Below are 27890 nucleotides of genomic sequence, written 5' to 3'. Positions count from 1 at the left end.
AGCCATTTGAGTCACGTGTAGAATATAATCACTGGGTCTATGTGTAATACAGAGAGCCATTTGAGTCACGTGTAGAATATAATCACTGGGTCTATGTGTAATACAGAGAGCCATTTGAGTCACGTGTAGAATATAATCACTGGGTCTGTGTGTAATACAGAGAGCCATTTGAGTCACGTGTAGAATATAATCACTGGGTCTGTGTGTAATACAGAGAGCCATTTGAGTCACGTGTAGAATATAATCACTGGGTCTATGTGTAATACAGAGAGCCATTTGAGTCACGTGTAGAATATAATCACTGGGTCTATGTGTAATACAGAGAGCCATCCGAGTCACGTGTAGAATATAATCACTGGGTCTATGTGTAATACAGAGAGCCATTTGAGTCACGTGTAGAATATAATCACTGGGTCTATGTGTAATACAGAGAGCCATTTGAGTCACGTGTAGAATATAATCACTGGGTCTATGTGTAATACAGAGAGCCATTTGAGTCACGTGTAGAATATAATCACTGGGTCTATGTGTAATACAGAGAGCCATCCGAGTCACGTGTAGAATATAATCACTGGGTCTATGTGTAATACAGAGAGCCATCGGAGTCATGTGTAGAATATAATCACTGGGTCTATGTGTAATACAGAGAGCCATCGGAGTCATGTGTAGAATATAATCACTGGGTCTATGTGTAATACAGAGAGCCATTTGAGTCACGTGTAGAATATAATCACTGGGTCTGTGTAATACAGAGAGCCATTTGAGTCATGTGTAAAATATAATCACTGGGTCTGTGTGTAATACAGAGAGCCATTTGAGTCATGTGTAGAATATAATCACTGGGTCTGTGTAATACAGAGAGCCATTTGAGTCATGTGTAAAATATAATCACTGGGTCTATGTGTAATACAGAGAGCCATCTGAGTCATGTGTAGAATATAATCACTGGGTCTGTGTAATACAGAGAGCCATTTGAGTCGTGTGTAAAATATAATCACTGGGTTCAACTTTCACCAGGCGGGAAGTAGCCCAGTGGTAAAGCATTCGATTGATGCACGGTTGGTCTAGGATTGATGCGCGGTCGGTCTAGGATCGATCCCCATCAGTGGACCCATTGGGCTATTTCTCGTTCTAGCCAGTGCTCCACAACTGGTGTAACAAAGGCTGTGGTATGTACTATCCTGTCTGTGGGATGGTGCATATAAAAGATCCCTTGCTGCTAATCGAAAAGAGTAGCCCATGAAGTGGCGACAGCAGGTTTTCTCTCTCAATATATGTGTGGTCCTTAACCATATGTCCGATGCCATATAATCGTAAAATAAAATGTTTTGTGTGTGTCATAAAATAAAACATTTCCTTCCTTCCTTCCAACTTTCACCATTCATTTTAAATTCTTTATTTCTGATAAATGTTTCGTGATAGTTGTTTAGCACCCATTCACAATTATCGGCATTTTTACAAGAATATAAATCACATAATGGTGGTTAATATCAGCATATGCTTGTCCATAAAAATATCTTTTGTTATGTATGTGGGGTTTTTAGGAAGGAGTGGATAGGGAGCAAAGAAAAAAAAAAAATACAGTGAAACCCCTCAAAACCGGACCCTCAGTAAACCGGAATTACCTCAAAACCGGAATTCCCTCAAAACCGGACGTTTTACACGGTCCCGTGATTTACGTATCTTTTAAAGGGGCATTCCTGAGTTTGCTGCAATTTTTAAGATGTTATCGACTAACAGAGACTTTTTAATGATTGTAATTACATATTTAGTATATTTTTCTGCATAAAATATTAGTGTATGTATGTTAAACGTGTTTCTGATCGTTCTAATATTTGTACTAGGTTAAATTTGATTTTATTTCCTAAAATAAGACAAAATCCAGTTTGGGCTTCTTACAAATATTAAGACAACCAGAAACACATTGAATATACAGTCACTGATATTCTAAACAAGAAAATATGTTAAACGTGTAAGTTTAATCGTAGAAATATTGTATTTAGTCGGAAATATATTACAATGCAGCAAACTCAGGAATGTCCCTTTAACACTAAAATTTACCCCTCTAAACTGGAAACCACTCTAAACTGCACTGGATGAAATTATCCAGTCCCTTTGTGTTCCTTTAATACAAATTTTACCTCAGAAAACCAGACGGTCAGACTGGCGTCAATCATTACTGCATTACTTATACTTTAAATACCCACTCAGCCGATAACATGATTGCATATGCATAGCTAATTACATGTGCGCATGCTCCAGTGTCACTGTTGTGCAGTTGACAAATATCAATTAAGGGATTAATTAACAGCTTTGATGTTTAAATAACTGGAGCAAACACATGTACTCCCTTTATTCTGAGCTCGATTGTTACAAAGTTAGATTAACTTACGAATTTGATTGAGCTCCTTTCCATAGCTTACGTCTCACGATTACCGCAATGAACGGCAAAGCAACTAGGAATTTAATTTTAAAAAATTCAATTGAACCCTTTTTTTTATCTTTTTTTTTTTATATCTTTGCAAAGTTTATTTAACAAAATAAAGAGTAACCAAGAGTAAAATTGTTTGCTTGGTTTCGTGGAAAATTTGTTTCATTTTAGTATTTACTTTGGACATGTCAGAACATTCAGCGAAACGCCGCCATGTGTTGAATTATTGCTTGATGATAAACTTAAAATAATTCGAAAGTGTACCTGGGTTTTTTTTGCAGTTTTATTAGTTACTATATCAGTAGAGAACACCAACCAACAAACGGTTTACCTCAATACTGAAACCTCTGTAAACCGGATACCCCTCAAAACTGGACTTTTTTCTTGGTCCCATGGCTGTCTGGTTTTGAGGGGTTTCACTGTAATAGAGAATGCCTTGTATGTTTGTGAAAATAATGACTGTCAATGGTGTCTTAAAGTGCTGTTCCAGATGTATGATGTATTGAGCTATATCAATCAACATATTATTTAATATGATTAGAAAATTATTTTAAAAAATTATATACCGGTATATTTTCCATTTAAAAATATTCCCCTGAAAAACAGAACCAGCTGAATTCATTTCGGGAATTTCCGTAAGATTTGATCCGTGACATTGTTCATTGTTTCTTGTGTGTTTATTATGGTTAAACGGCGTGTTTTTGGCGGCTGTAGCAATACAAAAGCCGATAAATTTAGTCTTCACGCATTTCCTAGTAACGTTGTTGTGAGAAAGCTGTGTGTGAATTTGATTAATTTTACAACATGGAAAGACCGGACAGGAAGAAAATGCCGGAAACCGTTGCGATAGCAGACACTTTAGTTTTGATTCATCCGAACTGGCTTGTTGGCTTAAGCGAGATATGGGAATGCCATATGTTATGGCTTTTAAAAAAGATGCTGTACCAACAATTTTTCTGCGACACAAAACAAATGATAACAAGCCGACGCCATCCACACCGAAACATCCTTGGGGTATATATCGTCAATGTCCCAAACTGCATTATGCTTCCAACTCTGGTCAGTTTGTTTTCTCATGCACGGTTCGTGCAATCATCGAGATCCGATTTGTCGTCGTTTGCATCTCGTTCATTTGTGAGGTTTTTCTTTACAGTTCGAGAACATTTTCATTAACAATAAAATTCAGACAAGTAAGTATATATAGCCTATTCCGTCCCATCCTACAAAAATGTTTTTATTTTTTTGTAAATGATAAAAAAAAGAAAAAAAAAAAAAGAAAGAAAAAGAAAGAAAAAGAAAGCTATTTTTGTATGCATCTTAGAAAACAATCGGGTCAGAAATAAATGACTTGTAAATTCCATAGTATGAAAAAAGGCGTTCCCTGTGAGATAGACTATAAATACATTAAATTAATTTTACACGACCTTCCCACGGAGAACACCTTTTTTCATACTATGGAATGTTATATAAGTTATTTATTTTTGAGCCGACTGTTTTCACAACTGCACACAAAAATAGTATTGTTTTGTTATTTCCAAAACACTTATACTTTTTTTTTTTTTATGTCAAACTAAACTGAAATTATTCACAAAAAAACCATCTTCATAGAGGGATGGGATGGACTAAAAGTCGTTTTTGTTTATTTCTTAAAATTACCGATATCAGGTCCACGTGACTCGTAGAATTCAAGTTATTTATTGTCTTTTCTACTACATCACAAGTATCAGAACATACAGTGTGGCAAAATAATTCGCATGAAAAGCTAAAGAACAAAACAAGAATAAAAGTTGTAAATTAGTGGTACGCTGTCTCCACGACCATTTTCATCGTCATCTGTCAGGGCCGGTGGTTCGTCGGAAGATGTTCCAGGTTCAAACTGATAAGGCATTATTTGATGTGTTGCACAAATATTAGTACACTATTCATCATCGAAAGAAGAATCGCATGATAATTGAGCTTGGCAGTCACTGTCGGTCCCACTTTCGCTTGCGCTGGAAGTCATCTCGTGGTAGGTTTCTGTGAAGCTCATTTCCTTCATGACATCACGACTATTTACAGGCAAATGTTTTTACTGAGAATTTTACTTGGTCGTTTCCGGCAGTGTTCTACGGGAGTGATGTTTAAATACTTTTATGGGGCATTTTCGTAATATTAAAATATTATTGCAATGAATTAAGAAAGCATTTAATTGTGGAATTTGAAATTTTAGTGTATGGTCTGGAAAAGCACTTTAATTATTAGTTTGTTAAAAAAAAGAAGCTAAATTCCTTTTATCATGGAACACAGGAACTTGTACCAATCTATAAGGCACTTCAGTCAGTCTAGCTACATGTATAGAATATAAAAAGAAGAGGTCCAACAGAATGTGACCTCACTGTCATTACTATCACATCAGATGAAAAATGGGCATAAATGATTATGTATATTTTAATGAATTATGAAAAATAATAATATTCCTTTAAAAAAACATTACTGTGAACGTTGTACTTCATACTAAATTCACAAAATACTCTTTGATATTCATTTATTAGATACCACAGTATATATTACGTCTGCCTTGCAAGCTCAGTTTTAGACATTATTTACCAAATTGTAATGTGTTAGGTCACAGTGTTAAAATGTCTGTGCTGACACTGGTGCGTCATTTTGCTGGGGCCTTTTTCATTTGATACAATGTCATGTATATTGTTTACTTAGACTTGCTGAAGTGCTGTAAAGATGATTACAAGTCCCTTTGTCGCGGAACATCAATTTCCTAGGCAGTATTTTTACTATTCATCACAGATTCAGCTTTTGATTTGTTCAGAACATCAGTTGATATATTAACAGCACCAATGAGAATCACTCATCAGTGAAATTATCTTTACATATCGTCAGTCTCTCAGCATAATTGCTATAGAAATGAATACTTTAAAAATTATTTGAACAACTAAATTTGTTGTTGTTCTTGTTCAAATAATTTTTTAAGACTTAATTTCACTTTGTATATCAAAAAAACATTCCACTTGTGTCAAAAGTTCAAAACATTAGTTAGACAACCATGCTAAGAGGCTGATGATATTATGAACAACATCTACATTTTTCAGTCTTCGTCACTAGAATTAACAGATCTTTTCACTCTTTCTTTATCACCACTCTCTTTGGAATCATTGATTTCCGATGGGGTATCATGGACGATCACATAATGTTCAGCACCATCACGTTCGCTCCCCATTACCTCAATCGGACGAGGTTCTATGTCCACCACCACCAAGTTCTGATGTGTTGTGTCCAATACATCGACACTCTGACTAAACTCCAGGTAATTGTTCATGCTGGCAGTAGTCGACTTGTTCACAAACATGTCGTGAACCTGGCCAATGGAGGAAACGTCCCAGTCTCTGCCTGCCGTCTGTGTATCTTCCGATGGCTGAACTGCCGAGGAAGTTTTGTTTAATTTCTTTACATCAGTCTGATTGTTGATAGAGTGATCGTGGCCACCAGTTTCACCTAACAGCGGAGATCTCTCACTGTGGCCGTCATTGTTTTTACCATACAGTCTCTTGTGCATACCTTTTCCTGAAAATACATGTATTAACATATGAAGACACGATATACAACAATTTCCAAGTTTCGGATTTAGCAGTGGAGTTGGTATAACTTAGAACTCAGCAATATGACAACAGAATTTTCGTCAAAAATGCAATTTTATGCTTGTAAAACAGAATCTAAAAACTGTGCTTTGGTATGTCATGTTGCAGCAAAATTGCATTTCTCAAAATGATGTAAACAAACAGAACTTCACATACTTTGTTTTTACTTCCTATTTACTGCACCGGCCTCGGTGGCGTTGTGGCAGGCCATCGGTCTACAGGCTGGTAGGTACTGGGTTCGGATCCCAGTCGAGGCATGGGATTTTTAATCCAGATACCGACTCCAAACCCTGAGTGAATACTTCGCAAGGCTTAATGGGTAGGTGTAAACCACTTGCACCGACCAGTGATCCATAACTGGTTCAACAAAGGCCATGGTTTGTGCTATCCTGCCTGTGGGAAGCGCAAATAAAAGATTCCTTGCTGCCTGTCGTAAAAGAGTAGCCTATGTGGCGACAGCGGGTTTCCTCTGAAAAACAGTGTCAGAATGACCATATGTTTGACGTCCAATAGCCGATGATAAGATAAAAAATCAATGTGCTATAGCGGCGTTGTTAAATAAAACAAACTTCTTTTTTTCCCTATTTATTACATAGTTTATTTTGCGCAAGAATATATATGCGGTCTCGTGGTATGTTCTTTCACAAAATAAACTTGTGCAATCAATAGGAAGCGAAAACAACGTCTGTGAAGTTCTGTATTTATGACATTAATTTAACATCATAACAACACTTTATTAAATCTATGATCAAAACTCCTTTCATGAATTTACTTAACCTTAAGAATCATACTCTGCGGCAGGCTTGTGTAGAGGGGATGATTTTCCGTTTCAGATTTTACCACATTCCATTTCACATTTTTGCAAATTCCATTTTTTTCTGTTTATTGTGTTCAATTAGTGTCATGTTTTATTGTTATAAACTATATACATTTGTTTTATTGTTCCAGCTCTGAGCTGGTTTGCTATTGCTCTTTTTTTAAATACCTGTAAACATTTTTGTTGAAACAAACTTTAAAAAAAAAGAAGTTAAGTAATGTTTACTTGCTACTATTACACGCACTGGTGTATAAACTGCACCTGTAAATAAGGCGCAGTTAAAACAAAGCCACAAACTTAATTGCGGTTAAATATTGTTTGTATTTAATAATAATAAAGAGATCCATTCTCCGTTAAATTCAAACAATAAATAATTGTTGATTGTGTGGCTTTCAGTTTCATTTCATCTAATGGATTATGGGTAAGTTTCATTTATAAACAAAACACACCATTGACAAACCCCGCTATTATCACGAAAATATGAACAAGAATTTTGGTAATGCATTATTTGTTATCTTACATTAGTTGCCAAAAAATATATATAAATAAATAAATACATGATAACATTTTATTTGTTCCAGTCTGATTAAGAATTACTAGTAGCCTACTCGCTCGATTACACATGCATGTTTCTCTGTAACCTAACTAGCGTACCGTGTGCACAAATTACATATTCAAACGAGGTCGAGTCAAGCTGGATATAGGGCAGTGATAGTGAACCAAAACTAAGCACTGTCCTGTCGATCGTTTAAAGTTTCCACATTATTTTATAACTGTTAAAAAAAAAAATGCCTAGAATTGTATATTCAGAGCTGGTTTAAGGATCCGCAGGGCCTGTAGCACAAATAACAGCGGGGTCCAATTCCCAAGATATATATTTTGCAACCCCCTCAGGGAGAGGGGGAAAATGACCTGGGGAAAGTGTACACAATGCCTCACCGCGGGACCCCCTGAAGCGTAGCACGTGCTACATGTGCTACTATAATAAACCGGTGAGAAGAAAAGTAAAATGCTATTTTTGTGTGCAATTTAGAAAACAATCGGTTCAGAAATAAATAACTTGTAGTAAATTCCATAGCATGAAAAAAAGCGTTCCCTGTGGGACGGACTATAAATGTGAAATGCTTCCATACAGGTAACGAATATGCCCGAAGTTTTACGAAATTACGTTTTCCAACGAAAGCATCGTGTAAATTGGTTATGCTTACGAATCATAATAAGTATTATTGAAAAATATCGAAATTGAACGTACTAGAAATCTTATTATATAATCAACATTCTAAAATTGTATCAGTAGGGCCTACATGTTTATTTTTATATTTCAAGTTAAATTTCACTGTGTAAAGTGACACGGGTAAACAGTCACATGCTTTGTGGCAAGCTTATGGCAATTAAGCGTAACTTCCGAGAATGAACAGTTCTGAAAGTGTTTAGGCATACTGTGCACTCCATGAAAGTTCGCATACAAAAATACTATGCGTATATTATCAATATTGAATCTTACAACTACCAAAAATATTTATTATGGTGCTTGAACCAGGAATACACCTTTTGAAGGTTATTTAAAAACAAATTGCAAATTCCGTTTCAGTTATCAAATTCCGTGATTCCGTCTGTTTTTCCGTGATCGCGAAAAATCATCCCCTCTACTTGTGTAATGTTTCAAATAAGATGTGACATAATTTGTAAATTATATATGACAGTAAATAAAAGACGCTAACTGCAGTAAAAATTAAAAGGGAGTTTCCCATTATATGAATTGATAAGGAAGATGTGGCCCAGACAAGGATTCCGTTTAATGTGCAGTAATCCATGAAAAGTAGGTCGCAGTGACCTAGTTATGGTCTGTGACACACCAATATCCCAAACTGTACTTGCATGCAAGGTTTTATGATCCTATATGAATTGATAAGGAGGATATGGCCCAGACAAGGATTTCTTTTCATGTGCAGTAATGCGTGTAAAGTAGGTCGTGGTAACCTAGTTATTGTGTGCAACACACCGCCATCCCAACTTGTACTTGGAGTGTATAATAAGAAAAAGTACTAATTTGCTTTGAATACTGACCTAAATATCTGGCGTGTTCCAGGACATCATCTCTGACATCCCTGACATCCCACATGGACAAGAATGACTGACAGCAGCTTGCCTGGTCGGCAGCCAGGTCCATGAACGGTTTGTGTGAAAACGAGAAGTAGTGAGCAACGGCTGCGATGAACATCTCAATACATATACAGAAATCCTGAAAACAGAGCACTCAAGGTTAGAACAGAATACATACATGTACACACAGGCATTCACACGGCAAGGTTTTAAATTCCCTCAATAATTGTGCATGTCACATGACTGACACACAAGAAAAAAAATCTGAAGATTGAAACCACACATGAAAATTATCCACAGAATTTACAAAGCCTGTTGTTCACTTATACTCATGTAACTACATGCATCTTAGGATCTACATTGGTTTTACAAATGGACACTAAAATTAGGAAAAATACTACAACAGACTATATAACATACTACATAAAATCCATTGCTAGTTCAAGTATGATTGGGTTCTGTTACGACTGGAAGATTATTCACAATATCACCTGAATGCCATTAGCTACTTGTTTGTCTGACTTATAGATAATCCACTGGTCCTGGTGAGGTATTGCCCCCATTTTGTCTAGAGCAGCAATCACCACAGCTTGCCTGAAAATAACAATACAGAGATAAAATGTAGAGAGTTTTAATACTTCTATTACAGCAGAAATCACAGCAGTATATGATACATTTTTTATATTTATTATTGTTATTCCAGGTTTGAAAACAAACTTACCAAAATGACATGAATACAACAGCTTTAACACAAAGGAACTTTGCCAATGGTTTGATAGGAGCCAGTTCCTCTTTAGCAGCCTTATAAAACAGGATAAGGCAATACATGGCCCACTGAAAAAATAAGAAAATAAGATATTTAGCATACTTAAATCTTTATCATTTCTACTGTTGATGTCGTGATGAATAAAGCATTACATTGCATTTACATTGTGTATTTCAAATGTACTAATAATGCTTGCCATCTTATCCAGCAGGTTAAAATATCTGTATTTGTTTTAATATAAAGTCCTAGAAGACTCAACCCACCCCTAAGTATGAGTATCAGCAATATAATAGTGTTTGTCAAATTTTTGTAGATACACTTGCCTCGGTGGTGTCGTGGTTAAGCCATGGGACATAAAGCTGGTAGGTACTAGGTTCACAGCCTGGTTCTTGGCTCCCACCTAGAGTGAGTTTTAACGACTCAATGGGTAGTAGGTGTAAGACCACTACACCTTCTCTCTCACTAACCACTAACAACTAACACTCTGTCCTGGACAGACAGCCCAGATAGCTAAGGTGTGTTCCCAGAACAGCACGCTTGAACATTAATTGGATATAAGCATGAAAAAATAAATTTAAATGAATGAATTTGTAGATACCCCTCAAAAAAACAACAACAACAAAGATCAAAGCCCTAGTACCAGCAATATAATACTGATTACTGGGCCCACGTACTGAGTATCATGTGTAATAAAGTATTATAGTAAACTCACTATCTGTGAAATATTGTTGACAATAACGAGATAGGACCATGCTGAAGTAAAGTTGAAATCACCTTCATCATATTTGCCAACTAATTCACATATCCTGCAACAAACAGAAAGTACTACCACTAGTTTATGGATTTAAATGTAAATAAATAGTCATAATGTACTTTTATGACTTGCACTATAATGAAAATAAAACATTGAAAACGCAATGTTGTCAACAATAAAATTATATTATATAAATTCACGGAACACAAAATTTCCTTAGCATAACGTGTGTGTTGCATCAGGGTTGAAAATTAGCAGTCACCCGGTCATCCGTGGCGACCTTTATTGGCTAAGGGAGATTAAGAATTTTACAAAGGTAGTCCACTGGGCGACCATTTATTTTAGTGTCTGGAGAGTATGGTACCAGTTGAAAAAAAGAAAGACACTGAAACTGAATTGAATGTGACAAAACACATAGCTGTGTTGGCGCGAACTACAAGGCCTGTGCTTATAAAACTTAAAGTCTAGACTTTAATAAAGTCCAGACTTTAAAGTAATGCTATTTGAATGGCGTTGCCATGACGTTGAAGTCTAGACTTTAAGGTTTATAAGCACGGGGCCAGATCTGGTAGCAGAATACGTAGCACATGCTGTATATTTTGAAAGCACCAGACTCAGCTTCTGTGCCTTTGGGCCGGGTCTTTCTAAAAATATAGCTCAAAGAGTATTGAAGACATTGCATGTATATATTTTTTAATCTGCAAGTCGTCGGCTTATTGGAATGGACTGGACTGGATACACCATAATTATCTAGTAGAGCTACTATTTGACAATTGTTATTCAATGTTATGATAAAAAGGAATCAAATTTAATTAGCTGACATTATTCTGGTACAAAATCAAAATCTTGTAGTGTTAACAAGCCAACGTAAGCGCATGCGCACATATACAAATAACAATGAATTTTTTTTCATTACTACAGGGCTTATTCCAAAGGTCAGTTACTTATTGTCGTTGTCAGTATTCTTTTAAGTTTAAGCGATTTGTATGAAATAAGAACTGATCTAAAGTGACACCATGACTAACATGATGACATAGCCGTCCAAATATTACTGTAATAAACAATAAGTACATTTTTAATGCTTTGTAATATGATAATTAAGTACATCGTATATTTTGGTAAAATGTTTTGTTGGGTTTTTTGGGGGTGGGTTCACAGATTTATTTTTCTTTTGATGTTGATTTTATTAGTAACCTTCTAATATTAAACATATACGTGTGGATGCTTCGTATATAGGACAGCCACTCCCGAGGAAATCCTTTACAGGAGATTTTACTCTCTTGCATCGCCAGTTTATTTTATCCCTCTTGCATTGACAGAAAGAGGACTGCCACCCCATACCAGTTTATATACTACAGCACCTTTATTCTCTCTGTACTGCATTATTATTTTTTTTATTTCAGAGGCAATGCAAGTCAAGCTGCATTACTTGGCTGTTCTAGCATTTTGTCTTCACCTCGTATTAAAAATGACATTTAATCTGTATAATTTAATGGTAATTTGTAAAGAAATATTTTTGTATTTATACTGGATTTCTTTTTTTTAATTTTTTTTACTTAAGTTGGTATGGGGTTAAAACTTAAGCAAATGTTTTTTTAATAAATTTTTACTTTATTCATTATGAAGTTACATGCCAATTTATCGGTTTTCTTTTGAAGCAAACGGACTATATACGGTAAGCACATGGTTATTCAGCAAAGAACATTCTAGTTTTCATTTTGGCTGTGCAGTTAAATTTCAATGTGATAATTGGAGGGCTAATTGAATTTGAGAAGGGCCAGTAACATTTTTCTTCAACTGGCCCTGCTGGCGACCATGGTTTTTATGTTATTTTCAACCCTGTTGCACTGACTAAATATGTCTGCAATTGGGTTAAAACAAGATTTAGTTTAAATAGCAAAAACACAGCACTTGAAATTCACAACAGCAATCAAAAGTGCCAATGCGGAAAACTGATCTGCAGCTGTAATTGTTCTCATCATAACGTACTTACTTTGTTATTATTTTGTACTAAATTGCCATTGCAACATCTATGGTCTCAAGTTCAAGCCTCAAGGGCTGAAAACATGGACATAGCCTTTATGAGTTTTTGTTAAATCCCAGGTAAGTAGCAGGAAATTATGCAGATGGGGGGCTGCAAACTGGTAAGAAAAGTTTCTAAGGGGGTTTAAGTCATACTCCACCAGAAAATATGTTAAAATAAAAAACAAATGTTTAGAGCAGGGGGTTGGTTCGACCCCAAAAATAAATTTCATCTCTGATAAACCATTACAATTGGCACAAAAAATTTCTAACAATTTTCATTATGACTTTATTTTACAGTCATTTTGGATCTACATATTCACATAACATACTTACAATGCAATGACTGTTGTGGCTGGTCTCATTACAGTGTACTGCAAAACTCCATGCTTACATCGCTGAATAAAAGTTCTACAAACAGAGATCAGACTTTAAGAATTATTTTTAAAGAAATACAAATTGTCACACTCAAATAATATTTCAGCTGCAAGTTATTACGGCAAATAATTAGTTGATTATGTTTCTTTTAAAATTGTGTTTGCTTAGGGCCAGTTGGCTCCTTTCCGACGACCATTAAATTTGTAAGCAGATTATTCAAGGAACTTAAAACTTGGGCCAATATAAGTTGTGCTTCAACCTCCAAGGAATACTGGCATTTTGCAAGTTTATTTTGACTGTATCAAGTGCCAAGTCTCTTTCAGATAAAACTTTTATCTCATAAATCGTAATTTTCCAATCTTCCGACATCTCCAATGTACAATTATTTTTAGTTACACATGTACAGTCATTTCTGTTGAATATACATGTACATAGAGGTTATTACCCTCGTGTATTTCGGTATCGTCAATATCATATATTAGGAATAAAAACTGTATTATGTGAGCCTCTGGCGAGCATAATACATTCTTTTTATTCCTAATATATGATATTGACGATACCGAAATACACGAGGGTAATAATCTCTTTATCATATAAGCTCAAGCTTAATACAACATGTTTTTGTAAACTGTACACGCAACTTTAATTCCAGTCCGCCATTACTAGATATTCAAATGATGTAAGAATATGTGACGCGGTGTATTTTTGAATGGAAATGACGTCAAACTCGAATGACGTCATTTTGGATGTCCTTACATCAAAATAAAGTTATGCCTAACGTTTTTTGTTTTCTGAACGCTAGACAGCTTTCAGTGTCAAATTGCCATTGAAATGTTTTTATTTGAGGACTATGAATGCATACGTCAATCATGGAGTGTCACCCAAGTATGTTTGCTTAAATGTCAATAAACCTAGTGCCGAGACCTCGACTAATTTACATCTAATTTGCAAAGTTATCAAATTCTTAAAGTATGTGATCTGAAAAATATCACATACTTTGATTGCACTGAAAATGTAAGATATTATATGATAAATACAATTATTTCCCTTTTGGTCTATACATGTATATTTGAACAACATATTAAAACATGCACAGTATTTTATGGTAGGACACAATATAATTTCATTACAAATATCTGTAAAGTTTCAATCAATTTCACAAGAATCTTTTCTCTTTTTTTTTTAAGTTCAAGAAAATATAAAAACTGCCATATACCTTCCCATTGGCCATGGAGGTAATAAACAGAATGGAATTAAATGTTTGACTTGCGGCTTGCCCTCGAGAACTATATCAAAATGTGGATGTTCCATTTGTAGATAGTGCATCAAGTAGCTGGTGAAATTGTAGATGACATAAGCTTCATAACACTCCCGTATCGTGTCCAGATATATAGCAGCTGATGGGAATCGCAGGGCAAACCACTGTAACAGAACATCATTATGTAGACAATAAAATTCTATAAATATTCCAAATTACACAAAATATAATTTTTCATATGCATTGCATCAATTACTACCTGTGTTTATATAACAATAATGATATATACAGACAGGCCTTTTTTCTGCGGTAGCCAACCGGGCTATCAGGTTATAAAACTGATAGCCCCCAGTAAAAATGAGTAGCTCCATAATTTTAATACTTTAAAAAAATTAGAGAAAATATTAAAATCATTTATTTTTTATTTAAACATGTTTTAGGGTTTTTTAAAATCATGAGAAATATACCGTGAAATACACACTTGTACATGTTGATTGCAGAGTAACTGGACGTGTAAAACAAATATATAGTAGCCCGGTGGACTACCAGGTTTAGACATCTGGTAGCCCGAGCAAACATTTGACAGCCAAAACACCCTGGGCTACCACTAAGGTCAAGCCCTGACAGGCTTTTAAGAATGGTATGTGAAACGGGGGGGCACATGCTTAGTCAAGAGGTACAAGCACATTTGTTTTGATTAAATATATACTCTTCAAAAAAAGAAACGCAAAAGGGTACAAATGGGTTATAACTCCGATTTTATGTTTCCTACCGGTTCATGCTTTGTGAATATAAGGTCATTGCATGTCCCAAACACATTCCCACGGTTACATTCGATAAAACGCAGCTACTGTACAATAAAGTTCCAAAATGTGAATATTCTCAAAAACGCAGCCATGTGCAAACCATGTCACCACTGCACGTGCGTTGTCTGCACGTGCAACATGAACACCGACAGTATAAAAGTGCAGGGTGTTCGCTTGCCTGGCCTCTGTATCTGGCCGACAGTTGACAATCCAGGACATGCCACGTCTCAGTGAACCGCAGAGAAACAATGCCATCGGCCGACTAGACGCAGGCGAATCCAGAACGGCCGTTGCCAGGGCATTCCATGTGTCCCCAAGCACCATCTCCAGACTGTGGGACCGTTACCAGCAACATGGATCAACACGTGACCTCCCTAGATCCGGTCGACCACGGGTCACTACCCCCGGGCAGGACCACTACATCCGGGTACGCCACCTTCGGGAACGATTGACTACTGCCACCTCCACAGCCGCAGCAATACCAGGTTTGCGCAGGATATCTGACCAGATCGTACGGAACCGCCTACGTGAGGTAGGAATTCGTGCCAGACGTCCAGTTCGAGGTGTCATCTTAACACCACAACACCGTCGACTCCGACTGCAGTGGTGCCAGATTCATCGACAATGGCCTCAACTGCGATGGAGACAGGTGTGGTTCAGTGACGAGTCCCGATTTCTGCTCCGACGTCATGATGGAAGATGTCGCGTGTATAGGCGTCGTGGTGAACGTTATGCGGCAAACTGCGTGCAGGAAGTGGACAGATTCGGCGGGGGTAGTGTCATGGTGTGGGCAGCCATCTCACACACTGGCAGAACTGACCTGGTCCACGTGCAGGGCAACCTGAATGCACAGGGCTACATTGACCAGATCCTCCGGCCACACATCGTTCCAGTTATGGCCAACGCCAACGCAGTGTTCCAACATGACAACGCCAGGCCTCACACAGCACGTCTCACAACGGCTTTCCTACAGAACAACAACATTAATGTCCTTCCTTGGCCATCGATATCACCGGATTTGAACCCAATTGAGCATCTATGGGACGAGTTGGACCGATGCCTCCGACAGCGACAACCACAGCCCCAGACCCTGCCCGAGCTGGCAGCAGCCTTGCAGGCTGAGTGGGCCACCATCCCCCGGGACGTCATCCGTACTCTGGTTGCTTCAATGGGCAGGCGGTGCCAGGCAGTTGTCAACACACGCGGAGGCCACACCCGGTATTGACTCCAGATGACCTTGACCTTGGTGGTGTGTCCTATCACTTACTCACAATGGACTAGAGTGAATTGTGAACAATCCTGCAACATTTGGTAATTATCGGACTCACCATTCAATAATTAAATCAATTCTCCAAATGTTACGACAATGTGGTTTTGCGTTTCTTCTTTTAAAGAGTATATATACACTGTATAATACAAAATATTGTCGTTATTTTTATTTGATTACTTAATTCTGAAGCCACGGACTATTACAGAATAAAGTGCTCACATTTTAATGTTGACATAGTTAAAGTCAACCTCATTAAAATAACAATTTGCTTTCAGTGTATTGAATTATAGACTGTAACATAATTATGAATGGCATGCTTACTGCATTAGCTGCGTATATTGGAACCATCCAGAGAATTCTGAAAGAAACAAAATGTTAGTATGAATGCAATTTATGAAGAAAAAACCCACAAAATAATAATTTTTTAAACATATTAATTTTTATTTTAATTAATCCATACCTATGACGTCACACTATTGTTTAAGGCATAGATTATTTTTCAAGGATCAACACCTGTAAACAATGCAATTTGAACTTTTTATGAGTTCAGGTCACCCACTGCCAACAGAACTTGTACATTGTAAACAAGTACAATGCATTAGCCCACGAGGCCAAGCATTTGCATCATCAAATGAACATGTCATTTAAGCCTTATAAACCTGATACTAGTGATAGTAATGTATTCTAGCGGAACACAACAAAGATTGTTGGAAACTAAATCGGAAATCAGAAATGCACGTTTAGCACGTGCAGCACGCTTAATGCCAACTATCCACTGCTGAGGTTTTCTTGACCGAATCGTTCAGATTAGGTCCGACACACAGACTTAGATCCTGTTACACATTATCCTGCACATGCCTACTCACTGTTCTTTAACATTTAGTCAATTAAATGTTAATTACATCAATTTAATTGGCAAACAAATGTGCAAATTTGCAGATGGACAACCTAATTTGGTAATACGAAACACTGCTACGTTAGTGAAAAAACAGACCGTGCTGTGGGAATTCCCTGACTTATTTTTACATCATGTGTTGCGCGATCTCACATAGATAAAGCAAAAACTAACTTTACAAAAAGTCTACTTATCCATTTTAGTAAAGTGGTGGATCATAACGTTCTAAACAGCTTTTACTCGATCCTTCAACGTTTTTGGCAATTTACTTCACGGACACCAACATTAAATACCATGATTTATGAATAAAGACCTAATTTCTTAAATGTCCTCAAAAGCTGGGGCGCTTATTTAAAGATGTGGGCCTACTTCAGTTTCATGATTTTTACCGACACGGTACCAAAAACTGAGTGAGATATAAAATTTTTTACTTGCACAACCAATCAAAGTCTGTGAACGGCCTCGCGGTCTTGGCCAAGCTTTGAAATGGTGGACAACGCTTGCTGCAGCCTACGGAATTACAAAAATGGCCAGTGTAGGCTACAAAAGGGATAAAGAGGCAGTTTGTGTTCAGAAATTTTGGTTGCCCGGCGGATGACTGAATTGTAATATTTACTCGTCTGGGGCCCCAGACGAGCAGACGAGCAGACGAGTACTTTTGGCCAGCCCTGTAAGTTAAAGAAGTAATTAATCACTGCCTTTAATAGACCTATTCATTTTAAATGAATTCAAAAACAGTTTTCTAAGCTACAGGTCGCAACATTTTAGATTATTTTCACCCATTTTGTTGTTGCACTAAAATTACTGGTAATTAAATTTAAACAAATAAAATAAAAAATAAAAAAACTACAAAATATCATACTTCTAATTATTGTTTTACTACTGAGCTATATTGTGCCTCTTATTCCCCTCTGATCTGTCGTGACAGGTAACTTAAACGATTATTATGATTCAAGTTTCGATTTGAAACTTCTATTTTTAACTATTGTAATGTAAATATAATTTTAAAATGAAAACAAACTGAAGCAAATTGCCTGTTCACCTTATAATATGTCTCTGTAATACAGGCTGAGTGTAATAAACCAAATGTTGAAGAATTCCCCATAAAGATATAGGCAGTGACATCATAACAAAGACACCTCCAACAAACCAAGCTTGTACGTGAACCTCTTTGTGCACTCTGTTCAAATCCCAAATGCAGAGTGGCAGAGCAATTGTTATTAAAACTATGTAAATCGAAATGACAACGGGACGAATCCATTGCCTCCAGCGGCGCAAACAATTCATTTTAGTGTTACTATCACCAGGGGAAATGCTAAAATAAATAAGTTTAATATTTTAATAGATATAGCAGTCGACATTTTGTTGTCATGTGACATTACCCTGGAGAACGATTTATCACGAGGGCTGATAATCGGTCATATTCGGAACACCGGAATTAACCGAGTGAGTTTGTAAGCGTAACAGGCGACAAATCACCAGTTCATCAATTCACTTCCGCGTGATAGTGACGGTGATTTTGTAATTATGACTGGATTCTGTCATCACGAATTGTGTGCGTATTTTGTTTTTAATTTGTCAGAAAATGTCATTAAATTTAGTTGCGAGTTAAAAGTCATTTTCTGTTGGCTTTAAACTAGGAGACAAACAGTAATTTGCATTGTTTTAAATTATAAGGTATGAATATTTGTAAAAACCAAATGTGAAAGTTAATTATTGTTTCTTTTATAGAAATGTAATGTTTTTAGCTTTGTCAATTAATAATATCAGTTACGATCAGGTGTTATTGTTGAAGTATTGATTTCACGCAATGCTGGTATGTTTTCATTTATTTACTTTTCGTGATAGCACTGATACTTATCATACTATCATGGGGACCCTATCAATGTATCATGTCTTCAAATTAGTTCATCAAGATATAGCCCCGAATGCCCTCACATGCACACATGCATTCAAGGTTAATCTTGATGAATTAGTCTTCAGATAGGACTACTTTTGGAGGAGTGTTATTGTTAACGTCTCTAACTGCTGCATTATGCTTTCAACACGATTCACTTTGTTTTCTCGTGCATGGTTCGCACAACTAACATCCGATTTGTTGTCGTCTGCTTGTTGTTCATTTGTGAGATTTTCCTTCACAATTCTAGAACATTCAATAACAATAAAGTTCAAACAAGTAAGTATCTAAATACAAAACTTTACAAACCCGTAAAACCATTAATTTTACAAAGTCGTTATTGTTTATTCGGATTCCTTACATGACTCGTAGAAATTGACTTAGAATGGATGAAAATGAATTAACATTTGGTGCGTATCGCATGACCTCACACATGCCAGATCAACACGGCCAAAGCATTAAATTTTTTATGATTTTTAAGACCCCTGTTAGAATTTGTTTTCAATTGTTAGAATTTGTTTTCAATCTGTAAAAGGTATGCTACATTTTTGTGCCTCTAGGCTCTACTGTAGTGAATAGTATTCATAACAATTGTAAATAATTATGAATTATGTTAATTAAGAATCAATTTATTTTTAAAATGATATTTTACAAACTATTCACTGGTATGAACGTAATGCCTATCAGTATTGATATCAAACTTGTGTTAGCGATGGGTGTTGTTAAAATGCGGACCGGACCAGAACGCTTAACTAATTTTTTGTTCATACCTGTACTTTAATCATATTACAAAAGAAATTAATTGGAATCTTTTATATTTGTAGAGAATATGGAATGTCAGACATCCTCAGAACACGGTCACGGTGCCCGACCTCATCCTGCTAGACCCCCACCTCCCACACAGAGCACATCACAGAGACAGAACATCGTCACATTCACAGACTTTAAGAAATGTTACCACCAAGCCACCCAGAGTGCAGAAAAAGGGTTAACGTATGACGAGGAGGACAGAAACAGTGATGCCATAGCCACCTACACACAGGCTGTTGAATCCATCAATCAAGTGCTGGCAGTCGATTGTGTGAAAATACCAGGAGCCAGTGCTGATGAGGTAAACTCGGCTAAAGAAATGCAGCTAAAGCTCACAAAAACCAAGCTGCAGGTCGAGTACAGGCTTCAGGCTCTGCAGGCTGTGCCGTCCGCTTCAAACGGACCAACAATGGCAGATCTGATGGAGATGCAGTCGCCTCCTTCCTATGAAGAGGTGATGAGTGCGGATTCGGCAGCGTCTGTTGCACAGAACGGTGATGCCGAGATGATGGCATTGGGCGATAGCATCATGGCGCAAGAGACACCTGGCAGAAGTGTTGTAGCAAACGCGACTCGTGTGTTTGAAATTCCTGATGGCGTGCAGATATTTTTCATAACACCTGAAGGGTACGTCAGTGCTCCGTCCTATCCAAGTTCTTTGCAGGTGTTTAAGTTCTTGGGTCAAACCGTTCAGATGGGAGCAACGGCTGAGCAGCAGCCCCCAGCATTCATGCAGGTAAACGATTGGGTGTACCCTCTCATACCAGACACATCGCCCGCTCTGCACACCAGCTACGGAGCATACATGTTTCCAGATACAGCTTCACAAGCTCCAGGTATTTTATATTCATTACATGCGATGTCCATTTTTATTCACCCTTGACCTTTGTTTATTGTGCTTCAATAGACGTTATTATGTTGGGTACCGTTGGAGCCACAATTGTAGTTAAAAATATAATGTATAACACTAAAAATGTTCTATGGAATATTATATAATTATGTTTTGTTTTTCTTAAGCATATTTGTGAAATATTTGAGCAATACTGATAACTCATCTTAAATGATATTTAATAATTTCATTTGTTAATTATACATTAGATATGTCAGTCAAACAAAATATTTGTAATATATATCATGTTATTAGCTTTCTTTAAGTAGTTTGTTTAATAGTGTATTTTCCTGCCACATTATTGTCTGAATCCTGCAAAATATGGCCTGTGCAACTTTTAATTTGTTTTATTATTCGACAGGAGCTGCTGTGGGGTTGATACTGCCTGAAGGACTGTCTGAAGCTACAAAGGAACAATTTGAAACACTGATGCGCTCTTTGACCGTCATGGAAGATCAGTCACCAGAGGCTGCCAGTTATGTTCCTCCAGCCACGCGAACCCAGGAACAAGTTTCTCAACCACAGAAAACGCACGAGATTGGTGAACAGGAGGATGAGGAAAACCGAGAATCCACCACTGCGAGGAAAATATCCAAAGGTGTCCTTATTGGTCGGTATTTTGTTCTGTACAGACTGTTCCAACATTAATCACATGAGGGGTCAGGAGGCAATGTTTTTTTTTATACCAACCACCTACAAAATAAAGTTTATGCTTCAAAACCAAAATATGGGATTTGCAGAAGCACAGAATGCAATGATGCAGTAGATTGACATAAAACATTTCCTGTACCTCCCGCCCATCCATGTGATTAATTCTGAAATGGTTCTAAGATATTTCAGTGAATCTTCATGATTATGACCACTCAGCCCTCAAAATAAGTCGCGAATGATCACAGGTCAGGTCTAGTATTCGCTGCGTCTTCTTTTTCCAAATCTCGATGCTTCATTCGCAATCAAGGGTTTTTTTTGCAGTGTTTTCATGACGGTGCTTACTGTACCAAATAATTGAAATAACATGTTTTTAATTGTTTCTCACATTTTTTATGCTACTGAGAATTCATACTGACACCAAATAATAATAGAAAAAAATATTGTTAATTGTGAATAGCCCCACAACAGATTTGCCTATAATGCCTGTTGCAGTTTATTATTTTTGTTCATGTAGCTGCTGACTGGATTTCCTGGGGTGTTCAGAAGGGAGCGCAGAAGGCTGGGAAACTCATCCACTACGGGTCAGAAAAGGTCCAGCAGCGCATTTATCCAAAGGGTGAAGAGTCGAAGGTTCACCCGGATGTTCAGAAGGCAGCAGAATACATCCGCACTGGAACCCATGTGGCAACAACAGTCAGCAGCTTTGTGGGTGTGTAACCAAACGGCCATAGTTTAAAATGTGCTGAGGTGTCATTAAACAGATAGTTCTTTCCGTTGTAGGTCTGTAGGTTTGATTTGTATATAGAATTAGTCATGCAGTGTTCCATTACTATGTGTCATCAAACTGTACAATTAGAAATCAAGGTCTACAACTTTCAGTGTATCAACTGCCAGTTGCAAATTTTGAAAACACTTGGCAAATTTGATCTCAGTTCAGTGAATAATTTTATATAATAACTGATATTTTGTTAAAAAATTACAGTGGGTTTCCAGGGTTGAAAATTTAATATGTGTTACCTATTTAGCAAATTGGAAGTATTTTGCAATAACATTTGCAATGAAGAAATACAAAAAAACCAATGGTAATAATTTTTAATCTGGCATCAAGAAATGCCATCTGTAAAACCCCTGACTTACGCCAATTGCCATCTGTGTTGACATCAAGTTTGAACCTTGGGTTTCTGCAGTTTTTAAAGATTTTGTATATACAGTTGAATCCTGTTTGCTCGAACCCCGTAGGTGTTCAAGAAAGTGTTTGACCCATTGGGTAGATTGACCTAATCATTTGGTCAGAAATATGTACGTGTAATCAGGACTTCGTTTTTGTTTCGAGCGTTGCGGTGTGTGCAACCCAGTGAGATTCTACTGTAATTAGACATATTTTTCTATGTACCTAAAGCTAGCCCTGTGGGTTCAAACCATCATTTCTAAAGCTTTTCTTGTTAAGTAACATAGGTAACATTTTTCATTCCTATACTTAAGACTTGAACTTAACGATGGCACCAACAGCAATTGCTATAGTTTCAATATGAATTGCTGTCAGATGAAGGGACAATTTTTGTTGCAAAAGTTACAGATTAAAATTGCCATAGACAGGCTCAAAATTGCTGTCGGTAAACATTTTGCCCATAGCAAAAAAAAATCAAAATTGCCATAGGTAACAAATTCTTAAGTTCGAGCCCTGTACTTGCTACACACACCTTCAAATTTTCACTGACTCAACAGTTGAGTCGCCACTAGTCTGAAAATTGTCAAATGCACACACAAATTGACATGCTGACATGACAATCTTGTCGGCGTTAACCATGGAAGATGATGTCACAAAACTGCAGATTAGACATGCACACACCTACTGACTGATCAATCGGGAGTTGGCGATATTACCAATACAACCTATCAAGTGAGTGTTAATCATCAAGTGTGTGTCAGGCATTAGGAAGGAGGTGGGAAATTATTATAATATATGGAAGATGATGCATGTGTGTTTAACCAGTGCATGTTTTCATTTATTTCAGTCACTAAACTTGGTGAGGCTACAGCTGCAATGGGTCGGTATTTGGCACCACATGTCAGAAAACAGGGTGGGAAACTGCTCAACAAGTCTGGACTAGTCAAAACCTCATCTGGGAAAAGCAAGATGGATGGGGTGCTTGAGGTAGCAGCCAGTGGTATTCAAGGTACCAAGAACCATACTAAGTGGAAAAAACTAAAAACTAGCAGCATGATTGAACTGTTATTACTACCATTACTTTTCTAGGAGTTCCAGTGTTTCTTTTGGGGGGGGGGGGGGGGGGGTCTCCTTTACAGTTTTATGTTTAGCTGTTTCTTACAAACTGCATACAAGCACTTGTGGGTAAATGAACACATTTTAAATTCACACATATATAGTATTGTAAGTTAAATGAGCATAACACCAGATTGTAATGTCGTTTTCTTTTTTATGGTTTTGTTTCCATGTAGTAGCTTGCACATGGGAATAACTATAACCCTTTTAAGGAAATCGATTTCCACATTATTATCATTAGATTGTCTGTCATTTATATTTATTTAACAACATATGTTTAATAATATGTTACAGGGGGTAGGCTACTTTGATTTCTAAAAGGAAGATTTAAAAACATAACAGACTTAGTGAGGTTCATCTGGTTGACAACACAACTGATATATTGAAAACTGGTCTGTGGGAAAGTCTAAATAAAAGATACCTTGCAACTAATGGACAAATGTAGCAAGTTTCCTCCATAGATTCCCTGTCATAATTACCAAATGTTTGACATGTAATAGCTAATAATTACTTAATCAGTGTGTTTTAGTGATGTTCTTGAACAAAACAAACTTTACTATTTCATCTTTAGATAAATTTTATATAAATTAAAAGCAAATTAAAACAACAAAAACGCTGTGAAGGCTTGTACTTTCTAGCAGTGATAGAAATAAGCAAAACAATTTTGCATTAGTCCAACGAACAGGTACATTTAGAAATCAACTTGTCTGCCAATACTTTCACTTGTCCAAATAAGTGGTTTTATTAATCAACTCCAAGGACGATGTTTTTATACTCTGAAAAAAGAAACGCATAGGTGATAGGGAAAGAAGAAAAGTGTTTGATTTTACAAAATATCTTTTTTTTGTACAATGTTGCTGAATGACCATGTTTGTTAATGTTCCTGTAATGGGACAGCATGCCCAAATGCACCCTAATACAAATTTAACGCACATTGTGCGACAATTGCAGGAAATCAGTGTGAAATGGTCATATTTTGGCGAATGCATGTGAAACTCGGGGAAAACATTGGGGTAGTGATGGGTATTTAAAGCTGCAATGCTCGCATTGATGCCTCATTTCCATTTCAACATAGACGAGTTACAAGATGCCAAGACTAAGCCTGCCGAATCGAAACATTGCAGTAGGCCGCCTCCAGTTAGGTGAATCGCAGTCAGCCACATTAACGTCCATCAGAGCACCATTTCACGTCTTTGGGACAGGTACCAGCAGTTTCAATCAGCTGAAGACCGGCCCAGAAGTGCAAGCCCTCGCATAACAACTGCAGCACAAGATCACTACATCCGGGTTCTACACTTGTGTCACCAAACTGCCACAGCAACGAACACTGCTGGAGGCATACCTGGATTGAGAAGGGTGTCTACACAAACCATTCGGAACCAACTTCAACAAGCTGGATTACGGGCTAAGAGACCGTATGTTGGCGACATCAACATCGACATTTATATGTTCGCTGGTGCACAAATGTACAGGGGTGGAACTTGGGAAACTGGCGGCGAGTATGGTTCGGTGACGAGTCACATTTCCTTCTACAGCAACGTGATGGATGACAACATTTTGCCAACAACTGCATCGCCCAAGTTGACAGATTCGGTGAAGGGAGTGTATTGATGTGGGGAGCCATCTCATACACCGGCAGAAGTGAACTTGTGTTCGTACAAGGCAACCTGACAGCTGTATGCTACCGGGATGAAATTCTTCGCCGTCACATGCTTCCCATTTTGGATCGACAGAGAGAACTCTTTCAGCAGGACAATGCCAGGCCACATATGGCACGTGTAACAATGGATTTCCTACAAAATGAGAACATTAATGTGCTGCCATAGCCATCAAGATCGCCAGATCTCAACCCCATTGAACATCTATGGAACGAACTGGACAGACGTGTACGCCAGCATGACCCGGAGCCTCAGATGCTTTCCGCAACTGTCATATGCACTGCAGGAAGAATGGGCTAGAATTCCACGTGCCCAGATTCAGAGACTCATTTAGTCTATGCCAAGGAGATGTTGCGCAGTGATTGCTGCTGCTGGTGTCCACACACGGTACTGATTTCAGCACTCTCGTGCAATGCTGTTTGGTGACAAAAATGCCTCCACTGCCGTCAGTCCATAGCAAAAACATTTTCACATACTCACGATCATAAATAACGAAATTATGCCACTTTGTATTAAAGAGATAATTCCATGAATATTTTACTTTGCGTTTCTTTTTTGACAGAGTATATTTTTTCAAAATAAAACTGCATTGAACATTTTTACTTGTCCACTGGACAACCATTGAGGTACATTTGGCTTGTCTGAGCAGATTTTCACTTGTCAGGACAAAAGGATAAGTGCTAATTTTGACCACTGTCTAGATATATTGTATCAAATGTGTAATTAAATGTTTGGTTTGTAAATAATAGACGTTTTATAATATAATATTATAATATATTTATTTATGTTTTATTTTAGGATTTGGAACAGTGTACATGAGTCTAGAAGCTGCAGCCATAGAACTTGCAAGAAACATTGCTAATGAAACAGTTGATATTGTTAATCTTAAGTAGGTATTTTGTAAGGGAAATCTGCTGAAACATTGCTAATGAAACAGTTGATATCGTTAATCTTAAGTAGGTATTTTGTAAGGGAAATCTGCTGAAACATTGCTAATGAAACAGTTGATATCGTTAATCTTAAGTAGGTATTTTGTAAGGGGAATCTGCTGAAACATTGCTAATGAAACAGTTGATATCGTTAATCTTAAGTAGGTATTTTGTAAGGGAAATCTGCTGAAACATTGCTAATGAAACAGTTGATATCGTTAATCTTAAGTAGGTATATTGTAAGGGAAATCTGCTGAAACATTGCTAATGAAACAGTTGATATAATGAAATGTGATGGAATTAATTTGGGTACTAATAATTATATTTCACTTTCTAAAAAGTGCTAACATTTTCTAGGCCAAGCTGTTTTATAATCTTAGTTATGCTTCTTTATGACAGAATCATATTTACTTAATCAGAATGGGAATGCGTTCACAAATTCATCCTTGCCTTTTTAAAAAAAATTCCCTATGAAATGTTCGAATACACACTAGTGGTAATTGTGGCTTTTAGTCTATGATATTAGAACAGAAACTAATTTGTCACCACAAACACTAATACCACTAATAGCAACAAGATCCATTTTATTTGCACTTTCCATGACACCGGTTATGGAGCAGTCAGACATTATTGATCATATGACCAGTGGTCAAACCACTAACATGCATACTGCCAGTGTAGACAGAACAGGTTATATAAAAAATTTAACAAGTCAATAAAATTTAAAACAGGATTGATCATATGACCTATCACGGTAAACAAGTGGTCTGCCAACTAAACTACATGTATACTGATGGTAAGAAATAAAGGATCACACCAATAGCAACAAGAGATAATGACTGCATCAGAAATCAGTTGATATTGTCCGAAGTTGACTGGGAACATATAGGCAGCACATTCAACACTACAGACACTCAATCCCACATTACAACTTGGTATGAAATACAGACATTACTATGCTAGTAGTGAATTAAATTTGGTATACAAATTGATGTGTTCCCTTATTTGTTTTCATCGGTATACATGCTGCCAGTGTGGACAGAACATGTTAAATGGAATTTTAACAACTCAATAAAATTTAAAACGGGATTGATCATATGACCTATCATGGTTTAACCACTAACCTTCATGTTGTGAAACTGCATTCAATATCAGCTTTTGAAGTCTGGGGTGTGGGGGTGGGGGTGACCCCGATTCTTAATGTGTTGATGATGTAATTATTTTTAATTTTCAGGTATGGCAACCAAGCAGGCAATCTGACTGAAAACACTTTATATTCAGTTGGCAATGTGGCCATGACCACACACCATATTAAAAATCTTGGAATCAAGGCTGTCGCAAAAAGGGCTGCCAAAGAAACGGGAAAGGCTGTGATAAATGATTTACAAGACAATAGTACATCGAAAGAGAAAAGTGAGCCCCACGCAAGTAAAGATGTCAGTTCAGAGCAAAAGAAGAAACCCATGTAGAATTTTAAAAGAGACCATCTTGCATTTGCTGCTGTTGTGATGTGTTTCCATTCATTTGAACTTATTTTCTTGCTGAAATCCAATTAAGGTTCAAGCAGTCTCCCGGGCACACACCTCAGCTATCTGGGTTGTCTGTCCAGGACAGTGAGCTAGTGGTTAGTGAGAGAGATA

General features: G+C 37.1%; 2 protein-coding genes across 3 annotated transcripts; one reads left to right on the top strand and one right to left on the bottom strand.

Moving 5' to 3' along the window:
* Positions 1-4334: 4334 nt before the first annotated feature.
* Positions 4335-18490, bottom strand: LOC121375273 (transmembrane protein 184C-like). Its single transcript, XM_041502646.1, has 9 exons — positions 18175-18490; positions 16559-16595; positions 14120-14325; positions 12862-12936; positions 10462-10555; positions 9705-9817; positions 9475-9577; positions 8948-9122; positions 4335-5989 (listed from the first exon to the last, which is right to left on the bottom strand). Exons 1-9 carry the CDS (start codon positions 18417-18419, stop codon positions 5514-5516), a joined length of 1524 nt encoding a protein of 507 aa, XP_041358580.1. The 5' UTR covers positions 18420-18490; the 3' UTR covers positions 4335-5513.
* A 110-nt stretch (positions 18491-18600) lies between these two features.
* LOC121375419 (spartin-like) lies at positions 18601-27890 on the top strand. 2 transcript variants are annotated; one of them, XM_041502863.1, is made up of 7 exons: positions 18601-18687; positions 19854-20675; positions 21090-21326; positions 21894-22088; positions 23395-23556; positions 26120-26210; positions 27485-27890. In XM_041502863.1, exons 2-7 carry the CDS (start codon positions 19859-19861, stop codon positions 27717-27719), a joined length of 1737 nt encoding a protein of 578 aa, XP_041358797.1. In that variant the 5' UTR covers positions 18601-18687; positions 19854-19858; the 3' UTR covers positions 27720-27890. The 2 variants fall into 2 exon arrangements, with proteins under 2 accessions (XP_041358797.1, XP_041358796.1); XM_041502862.1 differs by having other exon boundaries at positions 21090-21338.

Source organism: Gigantopelta aegis, chromosome 6 (assembly GCF_016097555.1).
Source record: "Gigantopelta aegis isolate Gae_Host chromosome 6, Gae_host_genome, whole genome shotgun sequence".
Lineage (NCBI taxonomy): Eukaryota > Metazoa > Mollusca > Gastropoda > Neomphalida > Peltospiridae > Gigantopelta > Gigantopelta aegis.
The sequence above is the reverse complement of the archived record's forward strand: the minus strand, read 5'-3'. Positions and strand labels throughout refer to the sequence as shown.